Source organism: Pyricularia pennisetigena, chromosome 3 (assembly GCF_004337985.1).
Source record: "Pyricularia pennisetigena strain Br36 chromosome 3, whole genome shotgun sequence".
Classification (NCBI taxonomy): domain Eukaryota; kingdom Fungi; phylum Ascomycota; class Sordariomycetes; order Magnaporthales; family Pyriculariaceae; genus Pyricularia; species Pyricularia pennisetigena.
In genome coordinates, this window is record NC_043742.1 from 2,050,826 (window position 1) to 2,076,692 (window position 25,867).

Sequence of the window (25,867 nt, forward strand, 5' to 3'; positions counted from 1 at the left end):
TACGTGGTTAATTTGCACGTTGGTATTCGTTAATTTAACCACCAGTAAGTTAAAAAAATTGTTAAATTCAGGTATTAATCCTTTAAATTTCGAAAAATTTAAAGCGTGGAATTCCCGACATAGTTAATTTCGACTAATTTCGGGTGCAACGGAATAATTATTTTCCAGGGTTTTATAAACCGTTACGGGGCTGGAATACCATATGATAAATTTTAAAAATTCCTTAATTAAACTGTTTTTAATAAATAATAATAGGATTAATTATTCGTATTCCGGTAAAGTATAACCAATTTCAGGGTTGGAAATAAACTCCGCTGCTTTTATAACTCTGAATTGTAGCATTAACGCCTATTTCCACAAATCGTAATTGCTAACCCTTATTAATTTATAATTTTCGGGGAAGGAATATACCAGTTTTAATAGTTTTTTATTTATCCCGTTACCCAAAATTAGGCTCCCAGGTGGATTAGGGGGTGCGGCAGCGGTAATTGGCTTAATATCCAAATTACCCTTTAAATTAGTGGAATTACCGCTTTTCAGGGTTAACAGGGCAGTAAATTGTTAAATTATCCTTCAAAATTAATCCATTTGCATAATTAACGTTTTTAATTGCAGGTTTTAAACCTGTAATTTAACGGTTAAAACTTCGTTTGGGCTGAGTTTAGGCCTTTTATTTATTGCAATTGGGCCTAGAAGGCCCGATATAGGGCTGTTTTCCATTATAAAGTAGCCTGAACTATAATTACAATTCGCTAATTTACAATTATAATTAATTAATTTAATCGTTTAAGGGTAAATACCCTATTTAATTTAGGATTTATTATACCGTCTGCCTTTTAACGGTTAAAGGCCTATAATTGCTAATTAAAGGGTTTATTGCTATTTTTAATTGTTTGAATCTACTAAAATACAGGGTTAAAATCCCTGAAATCCGCAATTAATGGGTGCCCTGGTATTTGTACCAATCCAGGTGCGCGTAACGAATTTAATTCGTTAAATGGGTGCAGGGTAAATTGCAGGGTATCGTGCAGGGTAACGAACCAATTAACGTAACTCCGCTAATGGGTTTATGGGTTATTGTAAACCCTATTAAACGCATCAAAATTTTGTGGGCTATTGCGAGCGAATACAGGGGTTTTTGGCCCTAATTCCTTAGCCTAAACCCTATTAAAATTTTGAACCAATTGCAATAGCGTGCACGATCCATAAAAACTACACCAAAAATTTTGGATTTGCAATGCAAGCGATCGCTGCAGTACCTAAAAGGGCTTAAATCGAACGCTAATTTTTAACGATCCCCATTGTAAATACAGGGGGTTAAATGCTAAATTAGCGCTTAAAACCAACAATTCGCATAAAAACAGCAATATTTTCGTCAATATACGTGCTGTAAAAATGCGACAATAACCAAAATAAAACCTAAATTTTAGGCTTTCCAACGATACAAAATGCATTTTAATGCACAAACTAAAACCTTTCCGGGCTTATAACCTGTTAACAAAATGGGTTACTAACAGGGGTTTAGGTATTAGCCTAAGTGCGGCGTGGTATCAATTATATTGTAAAAACCTGTAATTACAGGGCTTAAATACATTAAATTGTTCATTAAAATGGTTTATTAATTTTGGGATTAATAAATTTAATTTACTGGTGGGGGAGATTTTGCTTTATTTCCCTTATATACTTTCCGACATCGAAATGGCGGTCCGCACTAGTCTCAGTGCTCAGACTAAACCCCCCTGCTCCGCAGTGGGGACCGAGCGCTCCATGTACCTTACAGCCACATGGCTTTTCGACCAATTACATTGGCCGAAAAGATCGCGCTCGTTCTAGTTTGAGGACATCTTGTCGCATTTCGCCGTTTATAACGGTATTATTAATAATATATTTAATATTGCGATATCGTTGATAATTATTTTTTTAATATAAGGATAATTTGTAGTATTTTACCGTTTATAGCGGGTATATATAATATATTCGCATTATAATAGCAAAAGAAAATGGTGTAATTATAATATATAATTAAATATTTGAATAAAAAAACAAATAAAAATTATAAAAGTATATAGTAATTTGCGTTGAATTAATTTGAGTTTGTTAATCATTTGAATGCCGGCCGCGTTTTAATAGCTACTGTATATGGAAAGATATTAAAATATTAAATCAAATCTGTAATTTTTCATTATATTTAATTTTTATTTTAAATAATAGTATATAATAGTAACTTTAATTGAAATTACACCTTTTAAAGCTTGGTAAACCTAACACTGCAAAATGCATGGAATTATCGATTCAAATAAAAGTTTTATTAATATTTTTATATAAATTAACAATTTGTTAAAAAATTAAATAATTTACGCAAATATTGGTAGAATGAAAATCTTTTTAATTGATACATTCCTGTATAAGTTTGTTAATAAATTTTAAATCAGTTTATCTTTTATAAATCTTATTCAATTAAATAAAGCAAAAAATATAAAAATAACACAAATCTAGCATTTTTTATTATAAAAAGATCAAAAGGGCCGGTATTGTAAATTGGGCTTCACGTTGACGTTTATTTATATACACAATCCACTTTTACAAACTTTGGTTTTATTAATGTTAAAATTGGTAAAAATATAAAAATATTTGGATTGCAAAATATATATAAAATTGGATACACTTTACCTATCCGCATCTTTAACGGCTTAAATAATGAGATAAACGTACAAAAGTGTAGTGTTATATTACATATATATATGCCACCCCCCACGTGCAAAAACCACAGGATTTGGCTGCAAAACAAAAATAATATAAAATTAATTAAATAAAGCAAAAAAATTTATAAAATACACATTTAGCATTTCCTTTTATTGAACAATTTTCAAAACCGATATTATGGACAGGACTGAATCTGGACGTTTGTTTATATACGTAATCGGACTTCTGAAGTTTTGGTTTTATTATCGTTAAAATTGGTCAAAATATAAACGAGTTTCGATTGTAAATTATATACAGAAAAATATATACTTTGCCTATCCGCCTATTTAACTGCTTATATAATCTAATATATGCACCAAAGTTTGGTGTAAAGATATATAAGCATATACGACCCTCCACGTGCAAAAATTGTAAAATTTGGTCAAAAATTAAAAATAATATCAAAAAAAATCGAAAATCGAAAAAAAAATCGAAAAAACAGTACCGCCATGAACGGATTAAGGGCAGGTGGTATCGAATTCGGCCATTATAGCAAATAATAAAATAAATCGAATTGCTGCTAATAGCGGTATTAAACGTTATTTTCAACGATAATTTATTTTTTTCAATATTATGCGTGGTTGTGGAATAATAAAGGAGTTTCGGTTAAAAAAAGGCCAAAAATACCCCCATAAACGGCGAAAATCGACAAATTGTCCTCAAACTTGAACTAAAGCGTTTTTTGGATGGACCCACAGGTATATTGCAAAACCGCAATTGAGCCACGAAGTGGAGCGAAGCGAACGGAGTGGATCAATTGTGGAGCTTTGGGCTTCAGGGATGAGCCCTGAGACTAGGTCCGCACCCCGCTGTTACGATTAAGGTATCGGGTAACCTGTTCTTAAGGTAAAATACAGTGGGTTAAAGCAATTGAGCGTTTGGACTGGGTAATTGGGGTTCCTCAATAACTGGGGTGAAATTATAATCGATTACTAAATAGGTAATAAATTAATTACTGCTAAATAATTTTAAACTAAATTCTATTTATATTATAATAAACGTGTTTTCAAATAATCCGTTGTCCTGGGTATAATATATATAATATATCCTATAACTCGCATATTATTTGTTCTGCTATAATTAATATATAATATATTAATTATATCGTTTTTTTGGCGGTTACGTGGGGTTACGTAATTTTTTATATAATTTTATTTCCTATCGGTCGGTGTTTTTTTTGGTCGAATATCGTTAGGAAAGGTGTAACCCCGCCTGGTTTTATTAATACCGACCCATTTTATTTGGTCGTAATATTTGGTTTTTTTTCTTTAGCTAAATCCCTTTAACTTTTAAATAGTTTATATTCCTTTAATTTTTGTTTTTATTTCTATATTTTTTTATTAACCTTTTTACGCCATATCCAATCGCGTAATTAAAATTCGTGGTCCTACGTCCACCGTTCGTCGTAACGATTTGCTTTTTATGCTTTTTTTTCGGCGGTCGAAATATTTTTTTATTTTATTTGCGAATCGCAGGGGATCGCGAAATACGTTATATCGTTTCGGGACTTTTTTTCGTTATATCGAATATATTCGCCTGGGTCGCTCGCGATACGATATTATAAATATTTCCCGAAAACAATTATATAAAATCGCGGCCCAATATTTAAAATTTGAATTTAAATTGGAAACGGCGGAGGAAAAAGTTTTTCGATTGCGTAAATAAAAAAAAATATGGTTTAAAAAAATAATAAGGGCGGTTTGTCGTAATATCGATAATTTGGAGGAATTGGATCGAATCGAGCGTAAAAAAGCAAAATAGGAGGAACGGCGGCGATCGGCCGAAATTTTTCCTAAAATATTTTTAAAATCGTTTTTTTCCGGATTCCAATTTTGCCTGGGATTTGTTTTTCCCAATAAATCCTTTAAATCCTTTTTTGTTGGATAAGGTAAATGTTTTTACGCAATATTCGGTCGGTAAATTGCTTTATTCGTATATTTTAATTTATAATATGTGTTAATCGTTTTTTTGTAAATTCGTTTGGTGGTATAATTTCAAATTTTGGTCGATTTTTAGTTTTTGGGAATAGTAAATGGTATTTTTTTAGGTCGTTTTTTTAATTCATTTGCTCGTCAATCCAATTTTTAATAATACTGGCGGAATAATTCCTGGTAATTTTGGAAATGGTTAAAGGGTTTTTCAATATTTTTTTCGTATTTATAATTTTCCTAATCAATAAAATATTTTATTTTACCGTGGTTACGTTTATGGTCCAGTATTCGTTCGACGTCGTACGTTTTTTTTAAGGCGATTTCGAAAATCTTTTGTGTATTGGTACCGGGTGGTGCTATTTCCAATAATAATACGTGGAACGTTGGGTGGATTTTTATAGTTCCTGGTAATAATAATTTATAATTGGTTTCGCTAATTTTTTTATCGATTTTAAAAGGTTTAAATTTACTAAAATTAAATTTGCTATTTGGTCGTTATGTTTTAATATTACGTCGAATAAAATAAACGCTATTTCCTTTGGAAAAATAGTTTTTTTATCCGATATTGGTTGGCGTATTTGGTTATTTTTTTTCGTACGAATTCCAATTTCTGTTAAAGTTTTTGGTGGAGTTTTCGTAATTCGTTTGCTTGTTTATCGGTTCGTAGGGCCGTAATCGTGATTTTTGGTTTTCCATATACCGTAGGGTTAAATCCGTAATTGGTATAAAACGGGGTTATTTTGGTATTTTTATTTTTTAAACTATTATATGCGAATTGTGCTGTGGGTAATAACCGTACCCAGTTATCCTGTTTATAATTTATATAACATTTTAGGTATTGTTTTAATATTTGGTTTACTCGTTTTATTTGTCCGTTTGTTCGTGGGTGGAATGCTATAAATAGCTTATGGTCGGTTCCTAGCTGTTTTATTAAAAATTTCCAAAATTTTAATGTAAAAGATTTATTTTTATCCGTAATAATGTTTTTTGGAAGTCCGTGGTTGTTAACAATTATTCGTAGGAATATATAGGCGATTTTTTCGGCGTTGCTACTTTTTTTATAAGGTAGGAAATAGGCGTATTTAATAAGTTTGTCCATTATGACTAATATGCTGTCGTATTTAGTTTTAGTGAGTGGTTCTTCGGAAGGTGGTAGCTTAACGATGAAGTCCATTATGATGGTCTGATGTAGCCTTTCTTGAGGTTTTCTGCGAGGTACTCGTCTAAAGCCTCCATCTGTGTCGGATTTAGACCGTATATTTTGTGGAACTTTGGTTGGGTTCCTTCTTTTAATGGTATTTCGTGGTCGAACGGACTATGCTCGGGTAATCCTGTCTCGAATTTTTAATTAAATAGTCGAATATAATTTTGGTATTTTTTTGGGATTTTGCAGTTTTTGGTCTATTCCTTCGTTATTTATATTATATGGTTGGATCGGTTTTAACCTGTGGATAATCGCTTTTTTCCGATATTAGCTCCGGGGTTGGTCGTCCTCCCTGTAAATACGCCATTTGTTCTATTTAATCCTTCCGTACCCTGCGTTTCCTATATAAATTTTATTATATTGGGGGTCGTTTAATAATTAAATGTTTTTCCTATTAAATTTGGCCTATAATCCAATTTATCCGGGGGTTGCTCCTTTTAAACCAGGGAATCCCTAAAATTATGTTTTTATTCCCTATTTCCGTAATATTTAAAATAATTTGTTTTTTTCGTCCATAGCTTCCACTTAAAAATATACGGTTTTTGTTTCGATGGTACCGTTCCCGTATAAAATTGCCTTTCCTTTTACGGTTTGCAATCGATATGGGTTTTTCTTTTATTACCAAAATATTCGTCGTTTTTTCACAATTTTTGGAAACATGTAATTATTTTATGCTCCGCTGTTAAGGAGCGTTTATATAAATTTTTTATTAAATCGTATATTTAGGAATATATGTTCGTGTACTGTTTTCGTGGTTTGCGTGGCGTTTAGGGTTTTTTATTCCGTTTTTGTTACTACCGTTTGGTGCTTTATACCGTTTAACTATTTTAATTTTTTAATTTATTGGATTCGCGTCGTCGGTCCTTATTTTTTTTATTTCGGGGCGTATAGCTGTTTTTAATTTTAGTTTTATTAAATCGGTGCCCTGTTAATGCAGGCGTTTTTCGTGCGTTTGTAAGTGTTTCGTTATTTTTAACGTTGGGGTTCCACACAATTTTAATTATGGGTGCGGGTCCTGGTTATCGTAATTTTATTTCGTATTATACCTGTGTTTTGGCTAATATATATATTTTGCAAATATTTCGGGTGCATTCGTACCATAGGAATTGTTTTTATTTTAACATTTTATAAAATAGTTATTATAAAAGGTAAAAATTACCGCTGGTTCGGTGTTAAATCTTATTTTAATTTTACAATTGGGTAATTTAATAGTGGTACATATTTCGTGCATATTTGTTATTTTGCGTCGTCGTAGAAAAAAATCGTGGATTATTTTTCTGCTAAAATGCAATCCACAATTATTTCGAAAACATTTTACTTAAAAATTTTTTATGTATTTGGGATATTTGGTATCCAAACTTGGGTAATTTCCGAAAATTGGATTAATTAATTTTATAAAATTTTATATTTATATTCGAAATAATATCCCGGGAAATTGCATTAATTGGTCGTTTCGGTATAAATCGATAAATTTCTTTTTATATATATAAAAGTTATTTCCCCTTTTACATTTATAAGCCTAAAAATATAGTTTTTTTTCGCTAAATTCGTTTTTTAATTCGTTATTAAATTCGTCCGTTGGGGCTTGTTAGATTATCCGGATACGGTGGGTTTATCCCAATAATTTTGGTTTTAATTTTTTTAGAGTATTTAATTCCGTAAATTCGGGTAATTTGGCGTTTTATTTGCGTAATTATGCTGGTGGTTTAGTTTTAATAAATACGCGGTTTCCTACTGTTAAAATCCAGATATTTTTGGGTTTTTATAAATATTATCCTACGTCCATTTTTGCGCTATTATGGGTTATATAATTGTCGTCGTAATATACGGTCCAGTTTATTAAATTATATTAATCCGGTTATATTTATTGGTGGGTAATGGTATTTAATTTTCGTGGTTTCCTGGAATCGAAATGGCAATGCGAAATATTTCGGAGATAAAATTTGGTTATATATCCTAATTTATTATATTTAAAATATTTACCATTTTTGGGATTTTTGCGAAATTGTTTATACTATATCGCGTTAAAATCTATAAATCCGTTATATATTCCGTAGGAAATATTATATTGGCGAAGCGGTTTAGGGTATTAATATTTGCGTCCCGTATTAATTTATCGCAAAACTGGTCCCCATACGCTGCGTTTTTCGCGTCGTTCCAATTTTCGTTCGTAAAATCGGTTATCGATTTTAATTGCTAATTTTACGTATTCGGTTAAAATGTCGGGTCGTTTTTTTTTAACAAATTCGTTTTTAATTTTTTCCTTAAATTCCGTATAAAAACGTATTATTAAAGTTTCGGGGCCCCATAATAATTTGGCGGTAATTTGTCGAAATTTACTAATATATTTGGATGCCGATTTGGTTTGGGTAAAGCGTACCAATTTACGTTTAACCGTGCGTTCCTCGTTTGGGTTACCGAATATTCCCTTAAAACATTTTTCAAAATTCTCGCAATCGTCGAAAATGCGGTTAATTTTAATTTTACGGTTTTTTTCCTTATTATGGTTTAAATAATTTCGTAAAATTGGTTTGAACCAGGTAAACGCATCGCTTTTTAATAGCGAAATTGCGTAAATAACCTTTTTTGCGTTATTATCGAAATTATCCTCGTTAAAGTGAAAATAAGCCCGGGTTTTTGTAAAAAATCCCTGCAAAATACCCGGGGTATTATTATAAAATAATAATAAAAAATATTTAATATAATTTTTATTGGTTTAATTAATTTATTCGGTTATTCGTTCCTGGAATTGTCGATATTTTGCTTAAAACGTCGCGATTATTTGACGCAAAACGTTAACGTTGGCCGGAGCGTTAATAGTAAAAAGGGTTTAAAGGGTGGTTTTATTGGAAAATATTATTTCGGCGATATTATTCGGTATATTTTAAAACAAAATATTAAATAGGAGTAATTAAAATATTACGATTAAAATATCGGGTAACCTGGTTTTAAAGTAAAATATAATGGGTTAAAACAATTAAACGTTTGGATTGGGTAATTGGGGTTTTTTAATAATTGGGGTGAAATTATAATTAATTCCTAAGTAAATAGTAAATTAATTGCTATTAAACAATTTTAAATTAAATTCTGTTTATATAATAATAAACGTGTCTTTAAATAATCCGTTATCCTGGGTATAATATGTGTAATCTGTCCTATAACCCGTATATTATTTGTTTTGCTATAATTAATGTATAATATATTAATTATATCGTTTCCTTGGCGGTTACGTGGGGTTACGTGATCTTTTTTGTAATTTTGTTTCCTGTCGGTCGGTGTTTTCTCTGGTCGAGTGTCGTTAGGAGGGGTGTAACCCCGCCTGGCCTCATTGGTACCGACCCATCTTGTCTGGTCGTAACACCCGCAAAGGGTTCCAGTGCCGCACACGATTTTCCGAAAAATTATTATGTATGCGTTATTAAAAAAACACCCTTATTTCCATATAAACCATTTCTGGGTTCGCACTCATTTGCTAATTTAGTGAAAAATTTTAACCCGGTACAGGGTAGCTGACTCGTAGGTGCAGGGTGGGTATTGAACCCGGCACGGGGTGAAACCCCACTCGCTAACATTTTGAATCGCAACTCTTACAACACACAAAATATAACAGAAAATCCGATAGCCCCAACAGCCCCACATCGGCACTATCCACTGTGGCTTATATAAAAATAAAAGTGGACCCATTATATGCAAAATAACGCATATAATTAACAGGTTATTATATCACCTTTTATAGAATCGAAAATTTTGGCAGGTGTAGGGAGTGTAACTTTATTTGCACACCTAATAGAAACAGTTTTAACGCAAGTAATATAGGTAATTGCCCTAACTTTGTCGAAATTAGGTAAACCTTTTATAATTTTAGCGGTTTTTTTTAGCAATAATAACCCTATATACCCTAAACGCCTGTGCCATAATAGGGTTGTTTCGGCCTGGATCCCGTTATAATCGCCTATAATTCCGTTTCCTTTAGGGGTTAACCAACCGTCCGTAGTTTGTTTTAACCCTAAAGGGAGGTAATTTAGAGGGGCCTGCTCTAAATCCGATAATAAAGGAGGTTTTAACAACGGATTTCTTGTGTGGGAAACCCCCTCTTTTTCGGGAATAGACCCTTCTGTATTAGGCTGCTATTAACGCACCCGGATATCGGTTTTGCGGTTCAGTGGCTTTCACGTTTTTTAACAAAAGCTACTACAATCCACTTAACGGCATCTAAAAACCTATTACGTTATTTAGCGGGTATTAAATCCTTATATATTTGTTACGGAAATAAAGTATTTAAAGCCGAATTACCACCCAATTTTTAATAGGGGGTTTTAAAGGCCTTAAATTACTGGGTTTTAATGATAGCGATTTTGGCGGGGCTAGGGAAAATTCAAAATCCATTTACGGATATTTGTATACCCTATCTGGGGGCCCTATAACGTGGAAGTCCAAAAAGGCTAGTACCATAGCTTTAAACATTCCAGAAGCCGAAACCGATGCCTTAGCGGAAGCCCTGCGTGAAGCAAAGTGGCTTAAAAGTCTATTTATACAGGTTGGACTACCTATAAAAGGCCCTATTGCAATGTTTGGAGACAATACAGGCTCTATAGCTAACGCACATTGTTCACAATTTTAATTAAATTTGCTTACCAGCGAAATAAAAGTTAAAGCAGGCCAAATAAAGGATAGGGCGCAAAATTGAAAAATAACGATTAACGGTTTTAATGATAACGATAAAATCAAAAATAAAAACTTATTTTCGTCGAAAAAGTGGTTAGAAAAAAATATATTGGCGACAATTAAATTAAAACTAAATTAATCAATCAAAAAGGTAAATAAAATAACAAATAAACAGTAAAACGGTTAACGAAAACAATTACCAAAAGGTGATTCAAGAAAATGTCGAAAAAAAGTTTTAAAAGATTATTATAACCACGTATTAAATGTCTTGGTAGGAAAAAGCTTTTTTATAAACAAAAGAAATCGCCAATTAATTTGCGATTAATTAATAACGCCGTCGTTGCAATTAAATGATAAAGTAAATAAATAATAGGAACGTTAAACGAAACTATTTAGAATTATTATCGTTAAAAAAGGCCACGTAATTAATAATTACCATAATAGGAATATATAACGGGTTGCGGAAAGTAAAAACGCAACGAATAGGCATTAAAACCACTTTTATAAAATATATCGCAAACGATATAGCTGTTTTTATTGTTTTCGATTAACAAATTGTTATTGCGATTGGAATGGAGGTTATTAAGCGCGTGCAGAAAAAAAAGAATTGCCGGTGTTGGAATAGAGGTAATCGCGGTTGAATTGACGATAGAGCGATAAACTACGTATAATGCCGCACGGGCCAATTGCACGTGATTTATACGCCCAATTGCGAAATATAAGACGGAAGGACGTTCAAAAACTCACCTTTAGACAGCTTTATAGAACAGACAATTAATATATATCTTTATACTTGTATAACAACGTTCTGTTAATCGATCGACATTATGGAAAGCCTATTAACACTATCGTAATTTTATATTATATTTAATTTATTATCGTGGTTTTACATTATATTTCATTTGTAATTGTAATTTTTCCTATAATTTGAAAAAAAATCATAAATATAAATATGGGAAATCTGTAATTTTACCGGTTCTCCCACGGGGCCCGCGGGTTGCCAAAAAAACCCGTGTACGGTTTTGGGCCGGGCCGGGCCCCCCCACAAAAAATTCAACCCACCCACGGGTTGGCCGCCCCACCGATTTGGGCTGCCACGGGCCCCCGTGGGGGGGTTTTGGAATGCCTTGGCAAGGATAGCCGAACAGTTGAAGCCAGATTGTAATTTTCTCTCTAAAGACCTTCGACGTCCGCAACAACTAGGAAACCTCGCATTGTGGAAGCAGAGTTGGGGGTGTGGCGGAGGCTTTGACGAGCACAACGTAGTGGCCGCTTGACGAAATCTCGGCACTGTAGCGCCAGCAGTGTCGTCTCCAGGACTCAGCTTCAGATAGCTCAGGGGTCTCTCTGAGAAGTGACAGTCACTCAGTTAAACTTGTGTTGGGTTGTAGATCTGCAGTTGCTAGTTAGGCGGTAGCCCCCAGTGCTGAAAACGGTTTGAATTGATCAGCACCAGGGGCTGTTTCCATGGTCAGCCGTAGTCACCAAGTGCCAAGGTCAAAAGACGCTTGTGTTATAACTCCGAGACAACCAACATCGTCCATGGCGCAAAGTCAAAAAGGAAACGCCCAGACCAACATCAAGACCCTCTTCTGGACCCTGGACAATGGGCCCATAGCAAATGTCTTCAGCCAGCCAAGGTAGGCTACAGCACGTGCGCCATCTGCATGGCTTTATCCTTGACACAAAACGTGGCGGCTTGTTTATCCTTTGTGGAACGGGGGCTTTCAGACATCAATTGCGGCTTGTGGTTGGTGAAAATGCTGCATAAACTTCACACCAGCCCGAGCCGGCGCCGAATTCAAAGCGCCTCACCCCACGCCGCATGGCGACTAACGCAGGTCGGGACCTGTCAAGGAGCAGCGGGGACCATTGTTTGACGATATGACGACAATATTCAATGAAGAAAAGAGACTCCCATTCTCCGGGGGAGCTAGCTTAGCCGTTTTCGTGGGTTTTTGTTTTGCTGTTGATCTTCACTGGCCTGCATGCTGGTTGTCGACGTCTTTTTCTTTTTTTTTCTTTTTTTTTCTGGATGCTTCTTCCCCCACTGTCAAGATAACGATCCTCATTAATACGCACACAGTCTTTCCAAGAATTCTCTTCTCGCATGGGGTCGCATCAAACATCATTCAGAGTGCGCCTCTCTCCGTCAGTGAAATGCTGCGCAGGAGATTGCAGATTCAACTTCTGGGGTTGTTGGCTGCAGCGAAGTTGGGGGCCGCGGCGACGACGGTGGGAAACATCACCAGCGTGACCAACATACCAACGTGTGCGGTACGTCAACTCCCACATGTTATTTGCTTTACTTACTTGCGCTGACAGCAGCATTTAAAACACATGACATGACGTTCAGCTCCATTGTCTAGTCGACGAACTCCCCGCCTCATCATGTCCCAGCACCTCCTTGGACAAACACTGTATTTGCAATAACCACGATCTGAGGAGAGCCGTGTACGACTGCCTCAGACTGAAATGCTCCGTGCGAGACAATTTCGCAACCATCAACCTGACTGCAGCGGCATGCGGGGTCGAACCAGTCTCGACAGTCGATATATCCATCGAATTGTACGCCGTGTTCACCACCCTGACCACCATATTCATCTCTGCCCGGATGGCTACCAAGATTGCAGGCATCTCTACATGGTGGTGGGATGATACCACCATTGTAATCGCATTCGTAAGGTCCACACCAACGTGCTGCATCTGGCTTGCAATTGTTGGTTTCTTTGCGAGGATCTGCCAGGCTAACTAGCTGCTGATGGAGATTATCCACATGGCAACCAGTCTCGCCGGTACGTAATTTCACGCAGCTTTGTGGCTTGACTAGATGAATCTGGTACCAGTTCAGAACCTCAGGATGAAAAGTAGGGGAAAAAAAAATACTGACCGCATCTATTCAGGAATGCTTTGGGGGATGACCGGGACTGAGATATGGGCCCTCTCCCCTGCGCAAATCAACAGGTTCCTCTTTGTAAGTGGCCTCATGTATAGTTCGCATTCTTTTGCAGCATGATTAAATCTTGACACTGTAAAAACAAAACTACGTCATCCTCCCAGATCTCCTTCATCTATGGTGTCCGCTACTTCATCAACATGGCTCTGATCAAAGCATCCATCCTGTTCGGTCTGCTCCGCATCTTCCCAAACAAAAACTTCCGCCGCGTCCTGTGGGGGACACAGATTTTTAACCTCGTCTTCACGCTCGCATTGTTGGGTGCTTGGTTCGGACAATGCCAGCCGGTCAGCTTTTACTGGCTGGGGTGGGACGGCGAGCATGCAGGGTCTTGCGTCGACCAGAAGGCCCTGATCCTGACGCATGCCGGAATTCATCTGAGCCTCGATTTTTGGATACTGACTCTCCCCATCAAACAAGTCGCCGCTTTGCATCTCGAGAGGAAGAAGAAGGTGGGCGCCGTGCTCATGTTTGGCGTGGGTATATTGTGAGTGGAGTTGTTTGAAATTTTGAACTCGCTGGTCGTACACGACGTTGTGATGTGACGGTAAAACTGAACTGATACTAAAAACTAAAACTACGAGCTTGCGCCGTATAGCTTGACGATTGTGTGCGCGCTACGGTTCAACGCACTCGTGGAAGGGATCCGATCCCAGCATACCAGCAGTACGTGCCCCTCGACACCCTCACAGATTGCGACAGCTACATCATCATCACACCCGTCCTCTTTATACAAGTCACCAAAAACAAGTCAGAAAAAGCATCGCGAGCTTTAGCGTTTGAGCATGTCTAATTTTTTTATTCTGACGGCTTTCGCCTTTTTTTCCGCCCACACAGCCCGAGGCTTCTGGACCGCGTTATGGTCCAACGTCGAGAACAGCGTCGGGATCATGGTGGCCTGCATGCCGGCCATGCGCATCCTCTTCACCCAGCTCATAATTCCCAAGCTGCCGCAGTCGATGGGGGGACGGCGCCACTCGGCTGCACCATCCACGGCACCAAGCAAGGCGGGGACGCTGAGCACGTGCAACACGAGATCAAACACATACTTGCAGCACTGCAGAGGCAGAAGTCTACTGCAGGCACTGAACGTATGGGATAAAGAGCTGCTTGAGGAGAGAGAGCAGGACAGGCAGCGCGATGTGGAGCTTGGGGAAATGAGGGATCTTGGACTGCAAGTTTTGGGGGAGAAGGAGGCGCCCACCATGGTTTTGCCACATGAGCGAGGGCTCTCAGAGTAATCTTAAATGTTTAATGGAATGTTGCAAACTTAGAACACGACACCTCGATCCCCCGCCAGCACTGCATCGTATCCCGTTGGCACCGGCTACGCTGGTGAGGGGCGCCAGAGCTGCAGTTGTACCACTAACATGGCAGAGTACCTTTGGGGCATGATCTGCATTCAACCCACCCAACCACCAAGACCGATATACGAAGATCGTCGTCTGTCNNGGGGGGGGCTTCCACCGGAATAAATCACCAAAAAAAAACTTCCACCAGTCGAAGCTGCAGCGGCAACTCTGGGGTAAAGGGGGGAATGCCACATTGAGCCAAGGGGGGGCTGAATAATTCATGTTGGAGAATCCCTGTTAGGCAAAAGAAGATCCCCATCGCTTAGCTATTTGCCATGTCTGGCTGAAGACTCTCTCCTCTCTCTCTCTCTCCGGATTCCTCTTTTAGCACACCATGTTCCCTCGGAACAATCTCCGAGGCAGCAGCTCTATAGATATGTCTTTGTCTCTGCTTTTTTCGTCTGCTCTGTGTTGGAAGCGGAAGTGGTTCACATGAGAAACTCTTTTTTTTTTTTTCCAGCTCTGCGCAAATCCTCCCAGCAACCACTTTTCCCTCATCCCCAGTTCCTTTCCGATCATGAAGCTCACCCACGGCACCCTCACCCTCGGCGTCTGGGCCAGCACGACGCTCAACCGTTTTTCTCTAGCTGCCGCCGCCGCCGCCGCCGCGGCGCCCCCGAACCCAGCCTCATGCTACGCGACCTGGGGCCTGGAGGGCTTCGCGCACACGAACCCGCTGGGGCCGACGACGGGGGGCGCGGCGGGCCCGACGGTGACTGTGACGACGGCGGCGGCGCTGCAGTCGGCGGTGGCGGGGACGGAGGCGCGCGTCGTGGTGGTGCGGGGCCAGATCGAGCTGCCGTCGCGGCTCAAGGTCGGATCCAACAAGTCGGTCGTGGGCCACGCGGACGCGTCGGCCCACATCACGGGCGCCGGGCTCGACGTCTACAATGGCGACAACGTTGTGCTGCAGAACCTCAAGGTGTCGTTTTTGCTCGGCAACGACGCCATCACCATCCGGAATTCGACCAGGATCTGGGTCGACCACAACGAGTTTGAGAGTGACCTGGATGGCGGGCCGGATAAATATGCAAGTCCTCCTTCTTTTTTGTGTTATTTCGGTTGTGAAGAGAGATTTGGAGAAGACGTCCGAAAAAGAAAAAAAAAAAAAGGTCACAAATGATCTCCAGGCGAGCAGGCTACTAATCCAACCCTCCCCCGCCGCCCCCACAACAGGACGGCCAGATCGACATAATCCGCGCCTCGGACTGGATCACCGTGTCGTGGAACTACCTGCACGACCACTGGAAGTCGTCGCTGGTCGGCAACGACGCCACCTTTCGCGACCTCGACTCGGGCCGCCTGCACGTCACGTACCACCACAACCGCTGGCGCAACGCGGGCACGCGCGGGCCGGCCGGCCGCTTCGGCCACCAGCACGTCTACAACAACCTGTACGAGGACTTTCGCCACCAGGCCATCCACTCGCGCAGCGACAACCAGGTCCTGGTCGAGGGCAACGTCTTCAGGGGCGACCTGACCGGCGAGGCGCTGAGCACCTACGGGCTCGTCGTGCCCATGGACAGCCCCAACACGTGCGAGTGCGGCGATGAGGAGCTCGATGGGTTTGCGAACCTGGGAGCGGGTGAGTTTTTTTTTTTTTTTTTTTTTTTTTTTTGAGTGTGTGTGTGTGTATCTCTGCCCTTCTATTTCTTGCAAAAGAACCATAGCTAATGCATTCTCGGGCCTTTAAATAAAGCCAACGACTGGGGCAAGGCAACCATCAACATCACCCAGGTCGGCAACTTTACCAAGGCGCCCTACGAGTACAAGCTGACGCCCCTGGAGCTGGTCGAGAAGGTGGTGAAGAGCGGTGCTGGTATTGGCAAGATTTGAAAGGATGACGCGTCTGGTGTGCGGTTCACTTCGGTTGGCTCTCCCTTGGGGGGGGGGGGCGGCTGCACTAAATCACCGATTGTATCCCCATGACGAAGCCAGCGAAATGATTGAAAATTTCGCTTCAGTGGCTGGGCGGCCAGAAGAAAAACGGGCATTTATGTGATTTCGGGTGAAATGGAGAGGCAAATGCTCCACACATTGCCAGGACTTTGTACATTTACACTTCAGTCTACTACTTACTAATTATTTACGGCAACCCGAGACTTCTTTTCATCGGAAACTAAACATTTGGGATTTATCGACGAACTGCATTAACCTGACCTTGGCTCGAAAGTTTACTCTTTGTTCATGTGTACCGGTTTATGTATATAATATGTCTTATATAACAGCCAGGCGATACAAATCCAAGAAACCGAATCCGAAAGAAAAGAGAAGCAATTTTTTTGTGGAACAAGGAGACAAACTCAGATCCCAGACAAAACTTTCTAGAAATTGAACAGAAAGAAACCGCTCACTTCACAATCCTCTCGGCAACAACAACCCGCCCCTTGTCCAGCTCGATCCTGAAATCCGCATCCTTGACCGCCTCTGCCCGGTGCGCAATGGAAATGACAGTGCTCTGCTGCAGCTCCTGCCGCAGAACCTCTTGGATCCGGAAGGCCGTCTCAAAGTCGATGCTCGCCGTGGCCTCGTCGAGAATCACAATTGGGGACCGGCGCAGCACCGCCCGCGCGATCCCCACCAGCTGCCGCTGGCCCTGGCTGAGGTTCTTGCCGCCGCCGTCGACGCGCGTCCCCAAATGAAACTGCTGCTTGGTCGGCGTCGCCGTGCCCGAGGAGGATGCCGTTACGTCCTGCTGCTGCTCTGCCGGCGTTGTGCTGGTCGAAAAAGACGCCGCGGCCGACGCCGGGCCCATGACCCTCGCCAGGACGGTCGCACACTCTTCGTCTTCGTACTCGTGCAGCGGGTCCAGGTTCTCCCGCAGCGTGCCTGGAAAGAGCACCGGATCCTGCGCCACGAACGAGACGCGCCTCCGTAGCGTGTGTTTGTCTGTCCGTCCAATGTCGACGTTGCCGATCCAGACGCTGCCGCCCGAGCTGTCCAGTGTCGGCGCGAGCAGCGGAGTCTCCTCGTTGCTGTCGCCCACTTGCTCCTGGTGCAGCTGGGCCAGCACCGAGTCGGGGAGGATGGTGCCCAGAAGAGCTAGCGCAAGCGTGCTCTTGCCGGATCCCGTGCGGCCTGTGACGGCGACGGTGGATCCTGCAGGAATCCGGAATGATACTCCCCTCAAGCTGGGCTCAAGGCGCGGTGCATATCGGAATGTGGCATTGTCGAAGATGATATCATCGCTCGCCGCCGGCCATGTGGTTGCCTGTGCAGTTGGCGGCTTCTCAAACTGTGGCTCCGTCTCCAGGTCCAGCAGCTCAATGACCCTCTCGACCGAGACAAACATCATCTGCAGCTCACCATACTTGCGGCACAGAAGGTGTGTGGTGTCAACAAATGTGGCAGCCGCCGCGAGAACGAACGCCACTGCGCCGGATGACAGGCCCGAGGTCATAGCGGTGATGGTCAGGACAAATGTAGAGAGAGCCGAGAGCGTATCAAAGCGGTAGGTCAGCCAAGATTGCAAAGACCAGTAGAAGTGATCCATCTGCTGAAATGCGTCCGTCGTAACAATGATTCGGTGTTCAAAGTGCGGCTGTGCACGGAAGGCGCGGACAGTCGTGAGGCCCTCGAGCAGGGTGCCAAAGTTGGACATGAGTGGCGAGAGTGAGACCATCTCGAGGCGTCGGAGGGACTGCGAGAGAGGCAAGAAGCGGCTGAAAATGTAGACGAACAACAAGGTCATTGCCAAAGCCAGGCCCAGGAAGATGGGTGTCGTGGTGGCTATGACGGCAACCGAAGACAACCAGGCCACCATGTGGAAGGCAACCATATAGAGCTGCCCTGCAATCTGTCCATCGATAGTGCCAATGTCCGAGGTCAGCCGATTCATAAGCCTTCCGACCGGCGTCACATCGTAGAAGCGAAAGGTCGCGGCCGACACACGCCACATGACGTCTTGGAATAGTCTCTTGCCGGCTGCATAGACGATAGCAACTAGGGTGAGGTCAGACATGAGCTGCGCAAGGAATTGTGCGATGCTGAGCATGAAGAACCAGAACAGCCACGGCGTGACGTCCTCTTCGGGGGGCGGAAGTCCAAAGTCAAAGTCGATCCATCCGCTCCTGTCAGATACCTGCGCCATTGACAGGTGGCCAGCGTTCAAGGAAGGCTGGGCCATGACGAATGCCACGCTTCGACTGGGCTCCAGCGGGTCCTGTCTGTAAGCCTCACCCCAGACCTTGAGGAAGTAAAAGTACAGCAGATTAAACAGCCTGTAGATGACGAAGGTGAGAATGAGCAGCGCCCAGAGCCAGAGCTTGCCGGCCTTGACATAACGCCAGTATACAGACGCCATGACTCCGCCGTGGGCGCGCCGCTCCACCTCGATAAATTTGTCTGGAATCGCCACGCTCGAGTTGTCACGGGCCTCTGCCGTTTCGATGGCAGCCTCCTCGGCCTGCGTCTCTTGCACCGCCGCCACACGCCGATGGAACGACGTGTCCCGCTCTAGCTCCTCGGGCTGATGCAGTTCCAGCGACGAGGGTCTGTCGGCAAACACCTCGTACATCTGGTCTGCCCACGGCTTGAGGAGGTCGACACGATGTGTCACAAACACCACGGTACGGCCCTCGCACAGCCCGCCCGGGGAGAAGAGCTTCCTGACGACGAACTCGGCAGTATGATGATCCAGCGCTGCGATCGGGTCGTCGAGAAGCAAGATCCTAGCTTTACTGTACACCGCCCTGGCGAGTGCGACCCTGGCCTTTTGACCGCCAGACAGGCCTACACCGTTTTCACCCACCATGGACAGGTCACCGCCCTCGAATTCCTTGAGATCCGGAAGGAGTGCGCAGGCGTCAAGCGTGCGTCGATAGCGCCGCTCGTCGAACCCGCCCGAGAACAAAATATTTTCCCGGATGCTCATGCTCTGCAGCCAGGGCGTCTGCGCGCAGTACGCCTTCATCTCTTCGGGAACGTTGCGCTCGCCGCTGTGCTGGTCCAGCTCGCCCAATATGGCCTGCAGGAGGGCCGACTTGCCAGCGCCAACCTTTCCGCACACCACGGTGAGTCCCGGACCGGCCAAAAAGTTGACGTCCCGCAGCACGGGGGTTTCGGCCGTCTGGCCTGGCCATGAAAAGTCGGCACCTTTGATCTCAAGCTCCTGCTTTCCGTAAGGCTTGTCACTGTCATAGTCTGCATCTTCCTTGTCTGGCTCGGCCATGAAGCTCTCGATTCTTCCCATGGCAATGCTGGCGTTCAACAGGACCATGACTAGATTAGGAAGCTCTTGAAGGCTGGTGTTGAGCATCGTAAATAGGTTGAGTGCGGGAAAAGCGACGTCGACCGATAGAGTATGGCCACCAATGACTGTGTATGCATAAAATGCCGCTACTGGAAACGCGAAAGCTGCCAGCTGGTTAAGCGCACCAAGGGCCTTCTGGAGCAGGTTGCTGACGACGCGGTAGCGCAGCTCGGTCGCTCGCGTTTCGAATATCTGCCCCAACCAGCGGTCCTGCCAATCGTACCACCTAAGATGCCGGATCGTCTCGACGAACTGACTGGTTATCTGCAGCTTAAGATCCGTGACGGCCCTACGAGCTCTCTCCCACTTCAGCAGCACCCTGATAACAAAGACATTGAGCACCTGCGCCAGGAGGAGAACCAGAATACCTAGCAGACTGGACGGGCCGAGGATATTCCAGATTAGGGCAAGACTAAGGACAAAGTTAAGTGGCTTGGTGAAGAGTCCGGGGAACTCCCAGAAGCGCTGGGCGACCTCGTAAACGTCGTTGCGCATCAGATTGAGAATTTTGCCCATGGAAGCCGGAGCACCGGGCTTTTCCTGGTGTTTGGTGTCTTTGCCCTCTCCATCTTCCGTTTCTTCGTCGACACCTGGAAACGTAAAGGCCTTGCGGCGAATGGTTTTTTCGTAGATCATGGTGATCATCTCGCCGCGCGAACGCTCATAGCACCGGCGGCTGAACCACAACGAGAAGACGGCCGACTGAGCGGCGATCAGCCTGGCCAGCAATGCGAGGGTTGCGTATGCGACAGCAACGCGGAGGTTCTGTGCTCCGAGGGCAGAGAGAAGTTGTTTGAGGAGCACGACCTGGGTGAGGGCACACGCGGATTCGAGTATGCCGAGCGATGACGTGATGAGAAGGTCCGGGGCGTTTGCGACCAGAATGCGACTAATGACGGTGCCTTTGATCTCGCGAAAGAGAGTATGAAGTCGCTTGTGTTGGAACTCGAAAGGAAGCCGCCACACGTCCTCTGGATGGACCTGGCGGTTGTAGCCAAGCTGTATGAGCTTGCTCATCCAGCTAATAGTCATCCACTGCCATATAGAGAAGTTGTCCTCTGGGCTGCGAAGCTTTTCCGTCGGGGCCACGTCGTCCTTTACTGCCACGTCTTCTGTGCCGGCGGCGTGCGGGTTGCGCAGAGGCATTACCAGAACGATGCTAACCGAGAGCAATGGAAAGAGGACTGTCAGTAAGAACAGTACTAGGGTGAGCCATGATGACGTCGTCAACGTAGGTATGCCGATCAGAAGAGCGAGCTGAGTGACGAGAAGACCGCCATTGATCAAGAAGACTGCGCCCGGCGTAGTCTGCGGGCGGTCAATGGCGATGATTGTTGCCGTCAAAAACGATGGGATGATGGGCATCAGATAAGGGAGGCTGAAATCGAAGAAGCCGGCAACGAGAGCGCTGGCGATAGCGCTGGCGATGGAGATGGCGCAGAGCGACTTGGTGTAGTCGGTCCAAGTGTTGTGCGCAGGCTTTGCCTCGAAAGCACCGTCATCTCCGTTGGCCGCGACAGAGGCATAACTGCGATGGTGGCCATTGCTCCGGGTCCGATCCGGGGCTGTTTTGGATACATTTGGTTCATTCGCAAAGGCGCGCAGCCAGGCTGGTCGCCGGACCCATAACGGAGAGAGTCCGTAGCGGCAAAAGACGACGAGCACGGCGAGCAGCACCGGCACGTGTGTAATTGGCCCGATGCACTGGTCGCCAAATGTAGCTTCTTCGGGTATCTGGTTTTATTGTTAGACATTTGCTGCTGCGCGTACCCGTGCAGGTGGTTTGCGAGAATTGAGCAAGAGGAGAAAGAGGGGCGCTGAGGGGAGATGATGGAGCTGAGCTTGGGGTAAGCGGGAAGCAGAACAGAACAAGCAAAAGACGGAATTCCAACTTACCCAGACCCTCTTGCAACAGGAATAGCAGGGTGCGAGGACCTGCTGCCAATCTGGCGGGAGCCTGTTCATTGCAGCCATGGCGATTTCTCGAAAAGAAACCCCTTCCGCGACCCGTCGACGGAACTTGGACAGAGGTTGGTCAAAGTTGACACCTTGGTTTGACTCGCCTCTTCGGTTTAAGAAGCCGAGTCCGGCTGCGTTTAGGCCGAGAGACCCTGTTGTTTGTCCTTGGATTGCTGAATTTGGTGGGGGCGAGGGGCGGGCGCTAGCCCCACGTTAAAGCTCCGTTTAGCCCCCAGCCCTCTTGTTTTCTGTATCTGTTTTCTGGGATAGGGACGAAAAGAAGAAGAAAAAAGAGGGAAAANAAAAAAAAAAAAAAAAAAAAAAAAAAAAAAAAAAAAAAACAACGAAAAAAAGGCAAATTAATACATAAATTGGAAATTAAAGAAACTTGTTCATATGAAATCCGGTTCCATTTCAGCTTTGCTGCAAGGCGTGCCCCATGTCACCCAAAACTTCAAAATCAATCGCAACTGCAGAGACCAGAAAGGCGGGGAACGAACCCGTAGCAGAAAATGCTCAACAGTTGTTCAGTGATCAATCATCAATTGATTGCAGATCGGCTGAAACTCCGAAAAGGCGGGCTTGGCTTCTTCTGCTGGAGAGGAGGGCGCAAAAGGGCCATGTCTAGGGTGGTAATTGTGAGGGGATGGAGGTGCGGACGGGATGGGATTGCGTACAGTACCCGGTGCTCGGATTTTGTTTTGCATGCACAACTCAATAAGCGAACATACGTATAGTAAAAATTCGGGATGAGCAGATGGATGCATGTGTTTTTTTGTTTTTTTGTTTTTTTTGTTTTGTTTTTTTGTTTGGATGACTGTCTTGGTAAAATGGGAAAGGGTTGGATGAAAGCTAACCAAAGTGCATACACAAGGCCTGAAATGCAAATGCACTGCATTGCATACTCCCACCACCTCCCACTTTTCTGCATGCCAGGCAAAATATTAAATTAATAAAACTAATAAACATTGTTGTTGTTGCTGTGGCGTCGGCTCGTCTGGTAACAACATCTCGCAGTATGTGCGTCTTGCAGCAGGTCTTGGTGCTGTACGACGTACATAGTAGAAGCGAGCGGTTTCTGAGTCGCGATCTAGACTCAAGGCTAGATGTAACTCGCAAGCATGTTGCACACCTCGACTGTCGCAGCCGCAATATAAGGGATGCGGGAAGACAAAAGAAAAAAAAACTCTATTTGAGAAATAGATGTGATTGGCGTGTGCCAGTGGTAGAGATTAATATATATGTACAGAGATGTCCTTGCTCCAAACTGGTGCACCGTGTGTTTGACCCCCCCAGTGCGGGTCTTGAAGTCGACACCCAAGGTTAAATAAATTGCTGGTTGGTGCGCAGACTCCAGAACAGAGCGGCCGTGGACTTGGGGTTTGAGCAGGAATCGAAGTAATTTGTAATTTGTAATTTGTAATTTGTGAATTTGTAATTTGTGAATTTTTGAACTTTTTTTTTTTTGTTGGAGGTGTTTTTTTTTAAATAGCTGCCCAGCCCCCTCATGCTATAATGTCGTTATTTCTAGAATTTTTCATGGTATCATCGATCGCTCCCAATGTTTCTGGATCTTCATCCGGCTAACTAGATCCAATATGCCGGATTTTTACTCGGCTGTCTGGTATGGAACATGTTTCTAAGGCTGTATTGCCGCTTGGGGACGCCTGCCGCGGGCTTTGGCTGCGACGTCGCGTTTGGTGAGTATATTGAGCTAGGTGATGCCCCCTCCGCGCCGGTTCCCTGACTCCTCTGACCGTTCTGGGTGTTTTGGTGGAAAATCGACGTTTGGATGGCGTATGGTTGGTGTGTAGTGTGCATGAACTGCGAGTTCGCCTGGGATTGCGATTGCGTGCCCCAGTTGCACATCGTCACTGTGCTGGGGGTCGAGGGCATCTCGACCGGCACGTCGACCCCGGGGGCCTCGACAGGGGCCAGCACAGGGGTCGGCGGTATCGAAGGCAGGGGCATGCGTGGGCCCAGCGCGGTGGTGGGAAGAGGCGGCACGCCGGCGGCGAGCACGTACCTGCCCGTTGAAGGGTCCAGTACCCACTGCCCCTGAGGGGTCATGGGTGACGGTGCCTCGGAGTAGGGCATTCCTCTTACGCTTCCGGCTGGCGCAGAAGGGGATCGCATTGTGCTCTGGTCCATCATACGCCAGTTGCGCGCCGACACGAGCGTGGAAGCCCTCGAAAGGGATGTGTTGGTGCCACCTTTCAAGCTGCTAGCACTGGAGAAGATGGGTCGCTTCTCTGAGTCGTGCATCTGCATCCCCGGGTTGGGCTTCTTCTTGCATCGCAGTAGTAAGCAATACGTTATTATAGCACCGAGGAGCGACCCGACGATAACGCATGAGATGATGATGCCTGTCTTGGTCATCATGGTCAGTCCGGTCGTGTTGTTGTTGTTGTTGTTGTTGTTGTTGTTATTGTTGTTGTTACTGTCGTTGTTGTTGTTGTTGTTATTGTTGTTGTTGTTACCCGCCGTCGTGGCACCATTGGTCTCAGCAGACAGCGCCACCCCTTTCGTCGGGTTCTGGTTCTTGTAGTCGCCTGAAGAGGCATTGTCGCTGTTATCTCCGCCGCCGGTAAACGAAGTGCTCGCATCAAAGGCGGTCTGCATGAAGCGGCCCCTCGTAAAGGCAAGGGGCGTCTTGGAGTCCTCACAGTCGGCCTTCAGGAGTGCGTACACGGCCCAGAGGTCGCCGGGCGACCTGCGACCAATGCAGATGGCGGCTCGGACGGGGAAGCTGCTGATGTCGGTGCCCGGGCAGAGGCAGGCGTTAATCTGGGCATGCGTGGTACCTGTGCATGTCGAAGTGTTGGCGGCTCTTTGCAGGCACTCCTGGGCCGCCTGCGGGTACATGGAAAAGTCATTGGTGTATTGTTGATCTGCTTGTGACTGTGCCTGTGACTGTGCGTTGACGACGATGTTGGAGAAGATGACGCCGAGAAAAAAAGTCAACAGGATCTTTGTTGTCGCGGCCGATGTTGACGATGGCAAACATCCAATGTTTACTGTTGACGACCGCATTGCGGCGACTGGCGCGGGATGAATCCCGATTGCTTACTGGTGGTTGCGGAGATGGGTTGAGGGCGGTGCTGTTTCCCTTTTCTGTAGTGGCTTCCGCCACCTTTTATCGATTCAAGGCGGAGGACATGGGATACAGGCAAGAACCCATGGATTTGAGTTGAGTGCCGATGGATGATGGAAAACAATTGAAAGTAAAACTCCCGCTCAGATCAAATACGAAATAAAGCGTCAACCAATGCCTCGTCAAGAGCCCAAGGTACGCAACGCAGGGAAAGGAGTGACTGTACTGTCTGTTGGTTTGTTTGATCGTGATACCAAGGAAAAAAAGAGGCAAGAAACAGAAGAAGGAAGGAAAAGAAGGGAAAAAAAAAACTCAGGGTCTCGATGAGGGAGCTTAACTAAGACATAACTACACTACACAGTCATATCTCATGGGCCAGGCCATGCTGTCAAGCAAATGACAAGGAGGATATTATTGGAAAATATCAATCAGCCAAAAGCCCATCAGGAGGCGTATTCCAAACCTGATTCTCCATCACTGTCAAGGCCCATCAATGCAGTGGGTGCAGCGGGGCCAACTAAGGTAAATAAAGTTCGTCGCCTCTGGGGTCAAGACCTAAAGCAACCTTGCAGACCGGGTCCACGCTGCGCAAAAAAACGACCAAAATGCAGTCTTGACAGGTGGCTCCGCGCCGGGGTGTTTGCAGTCCCGTGGAGGCTGTGGCGATGAGACTGGGCGCCAAAGGCACAAGAATAGAACTTGCTACCATGAAC

General features: G+C 44.2%; 4 protein-coding genes across 4 annotated transcripts; 2 read left to right on the top strand and 2 right to left on the bottom strand.

Moving 5' to 3' along the window:
- Nucleotides 1–12,702: 12,702 nt before the first annotated feature.
- Nucleotides 12,703–14,739, top strand: PpBr36_02471 (uncharacterized protein; the record flags this gene model as incomplete). Its single annotated transcript, XM_029889652.1, has 7 exons — nt 12,703–12,819; nt 12,899–13,222; nt 13,298–13,337; nt 13,446–13,516; nt 13,603–13,985; nt 14,097–14,164; nt 14,336–14,739. The coding sequence occupies 7 exons, from the start codon at nt 12,703–12,705 to the stop codon at nt 14,737–14,739; spliced, it is 1,407 nt and encodes a 468-aa protein (XP_029754232.1).
- A 628-nt stretch (nt 14,740–15,367) lies between these two features.
- Nucleotides 15,368–16,686, top strand: PpBr36_02472 (uncharacterized protein; the record flags this gene model as incomplete). Its single annotated transcript, XM_029889653.1, has 3 exons — nt 15,368–15,937; nt 16,027–16,435; nt 16,550–16,686. 3 exons carry the CDS (start codon nt 15,368–15,370, stop codon nt 16,684–16,686), a joined length of 1,116 nt encoding a protein of 371 aa, XP_029754235.1.
- Nucleotides 16,687–17,200: 514 nt separating this feature from the next.
- PpBr36_02473 (uncharacterized protein) lies at nt 17,201–22,075 on the bottom strand (the record flags this gene model as incomplete). Its single annotated transcript, XM_029889654.1, has 2 exons — nt 17,201–21,835; nt 21,998–22,075. The coding sequence occupies 2 exons, from the start codon at nt 22,073–22,075 to the stop codon at nt 17,201–17,203; spliced, it is 4,713 nt and encodes a 1,570-aa protein (XP_029754234.1).
- A 1,572-nt stretch (nt 22,076–23,647) lies between these two features.
- Nucleotides 23,648–25,093, bottom strand: PpBr36_02474 (uncharacterized protein; the record flags this gene model as incomplete). Its single annotated transcript, XM_029889655.1, has 1 exon — nt 23,648–25,093. The coding sequence occupies one exon, from the start codon at nt 25,091–25,093 to the stop codon at nt 23,648–23,650; it is 1,446 nt and encodes a 481-aa protein (XP_029754237.1).
- Between the last annotated feature and the right edge of the window lie 774 nt (nt 25,094–25,867).